Raw genomic sequence first — 2,500 nt, 5'->3', positions numbered from 1 at the left:
ATCAGATGAACTCATGAACATATCTACTGCTAGTGAGACAAACACATGACCATCTTTCACTGGTAATGTTGAGTTGTTTCATTCGCACGTGTGTGTGTGAGTGTGAGTTTGTGTGTGTGAGTGTATGTGTGTATGTGAGTGTGTGTGTGAGTGAGTGAGTGTGTGGCATGTTAGTCTTGGCATAAAGTGACCTGATTAGGATTGGTTGGTGCCAAGACCCACCCGCTACTCCCTGCTGGCTCGACTTGTGGATGTGTGCCCACACAGATTGTTTGTGTGTTTGTGTGTGTGTGTACGTTAGTGTGTGTGTATGAATGTAAACCAATCTCTGAGTCAGTGGGTTTGTGTGTGTGTGTGTGTATGTGTGTGTGCCAAATGTGACCCAAGAGGCATCTCTCTCCAAGGTTTATCGACCACTCACTTACTAGAAATCTATCTTGATCATTAGGGCACACACACTCACACACACAATTGCATGTGTTGGGTATTAGCACGTGTAAAAACACAATCACACACACGTGCTTATGTAGACAAACACAGAAAGCACAAAAACATGTACATGGCATGTTTGTCTTGGCATAAAGTGACCTGATTAGGATTGGTTGGTGCCAAGACCCACCCGCTACCCCCTGCTGGCTCGACTTGTGTATGTGTGCCCACACAGAAAAAAAACACAATCACACACAATCACACACACGTGCTTATGTAGACAAACACAGGAAGCACAAAAACATGTACACACACAGACAGACAGACACACACACATACATGTACACCATTTTGAGTATTTGATTATGGAATTATTAAAATATGTGTAGTTATTTTTGTATTGCTTTTCTACCATTTGTTGTTTTATATCAGGTGGGGTAATTATTGCACTGGTAGCCATATTGTACCGTTCACTTGCACACTACCTCCACACACACACACCAGGGCATCTCACTGCACTACCTCCACACACACACACCAGGGCATCTCACTGCACTACCTCCACACACACACACACACACACACCAGGGCATCTCACTGCACTACCTCCACACACACCAGGACATCTCACTGCACTACCTCCACACACACACACACACACACCAGGGAATCTTACTGCACTACCTCCACACACACCAGGGCATCTCACCGCACTACCTCCACACACACACACACACACACACCAGGGAATCTTACTGCACTACCTACACACACACACACACACACACACACACACACACACACACACACACACCAGGGAATCTTACTGCACTACCTACACACACACACACACACACACACACACACCAGGGCATCTCACTGCACTACCTCCACACACACACTCACCAGGGCATCTCACTGCACTACCTCCACACACACACTCACCAGGGCATCTCACTGCACTACCTCCATGCTCATTTCCATCCCTCTCTGTTTTGCTCTTTCTCCTTTTTCCTCCTCTCTCTCTCTCTCTCTCTCTCTCTCTCTCTCTCTCTCTTTTTACACAGCTTGTTTGCTCTCCCAATATAACATCTTCTTCAATATTCCAAATTGACTTATATTTTTGGTTATTGAATTCAGTAAGGAAGTGTCACTCACCCCTCCCCCCCCTCTGTCTCCTGCAGCGGTATGTGGATGGAGGCATCTCCGATAACCTCCCCCAGGACGAGCTGAAGAACACCATCACCGTGTCTCCGTTCTCGGGCGAGAGCGACATCTGTCCCCGAGACGACTCGTCCACCAACATGCACGAGTTCCGCTTCACAAATACCAGCATCCAGTTCACCCTGAGCAACCTCTACCGTGTCTCTAGAGCGCTGTTTCCACCTGAACCACAGGTAAACACACACACACACACACACACACACACACACACACACACTCACCAGCATCCAGTTCACCCTGAGCAACCTCTACCGCATCTCTAGAGCGCTGTTTCCACCTGAACCACAGGTAAACACACACACACACACACACACACACACACACACACACACACACACACACACACACACACACACACACACTCACCAGCATCCAGTTTACCCTAAGCAACCTCTACCGCGTCTCTAGAGCGCTGTTTCCACCTGAACCACAGGTAAACACACTCACACACACACACACACACACACACACACACCCACCATCCAGTTTACCCTAAGCAACCTCTACCGCGTCTCTAGAGCGCTGTTTCCACCTGCAGAACAGGTAAGCACACACACACACACAACACAAACACACACACACACACACACACACACCGGTGGTAGGGTAGAGGATAAGGAGCTGGGCTAGCATGCATGCACTTAACCCTCAGTTGTGCCAGTGAGTCTGGCGCTTGTAATAATGGACATATGTAAATCACTTTGGATAAAAGTGCCAGCCAAAGGAACTAAACACACACACACACACACACACACACACACACACACACACACACACACACACACACACAAGCCTGATCAAACTACATCCCAACTGATATGTGTCATGTGTATTCTGTGTGTGTGTG

At 47.8% G+C, this 2,500-nt stretch overlaps 1 protein-coding gene across 2 annotated transcripts in view; it reads left to right on the top strand.

The window, feature by feature from the left end:
• Positions 1–2,500, top strand: part of pnpla2 (patatin-like phospholipase domain containing 2) — an 11,929-nt gene that overhangs the window by 4,472 nt on the left and 4,957 nt on the right. For both annotated transcript variants that reach the window (XM_048257454.1, XM_048257455.1), the window contains exon 4: positions 1,614–1,826. In XM_048257454.1, the coding sequence (XP_048113411.1) occupies positions 1,614–1,826 (213 nt within the window). The remainder of the gene's footprint in view (positions 1–1,613; positions 1,827–2,500) is intronic.

The sequence above is a fragment of the Alosa alosa genome, chromosome 11 (assembly GCF_017589495.1).
Source record: "Alosa alosa isolate M-15738 ecotype Scorff River chromosome 11, AALO_Geno_1.1, whole genome shotgun sequence".
Lineage (NCBI taxonomy): Eukaryota > Metazoa > Chordata > Actinopteri > Clupeiformes > Clupeidae > Alosa > Alosa alosa.
The sequence above is the reverse complement of the archived record's forward strand: the minus strand, read 5'-3'. Positions and strand labels throughout refer to the sequence as shown.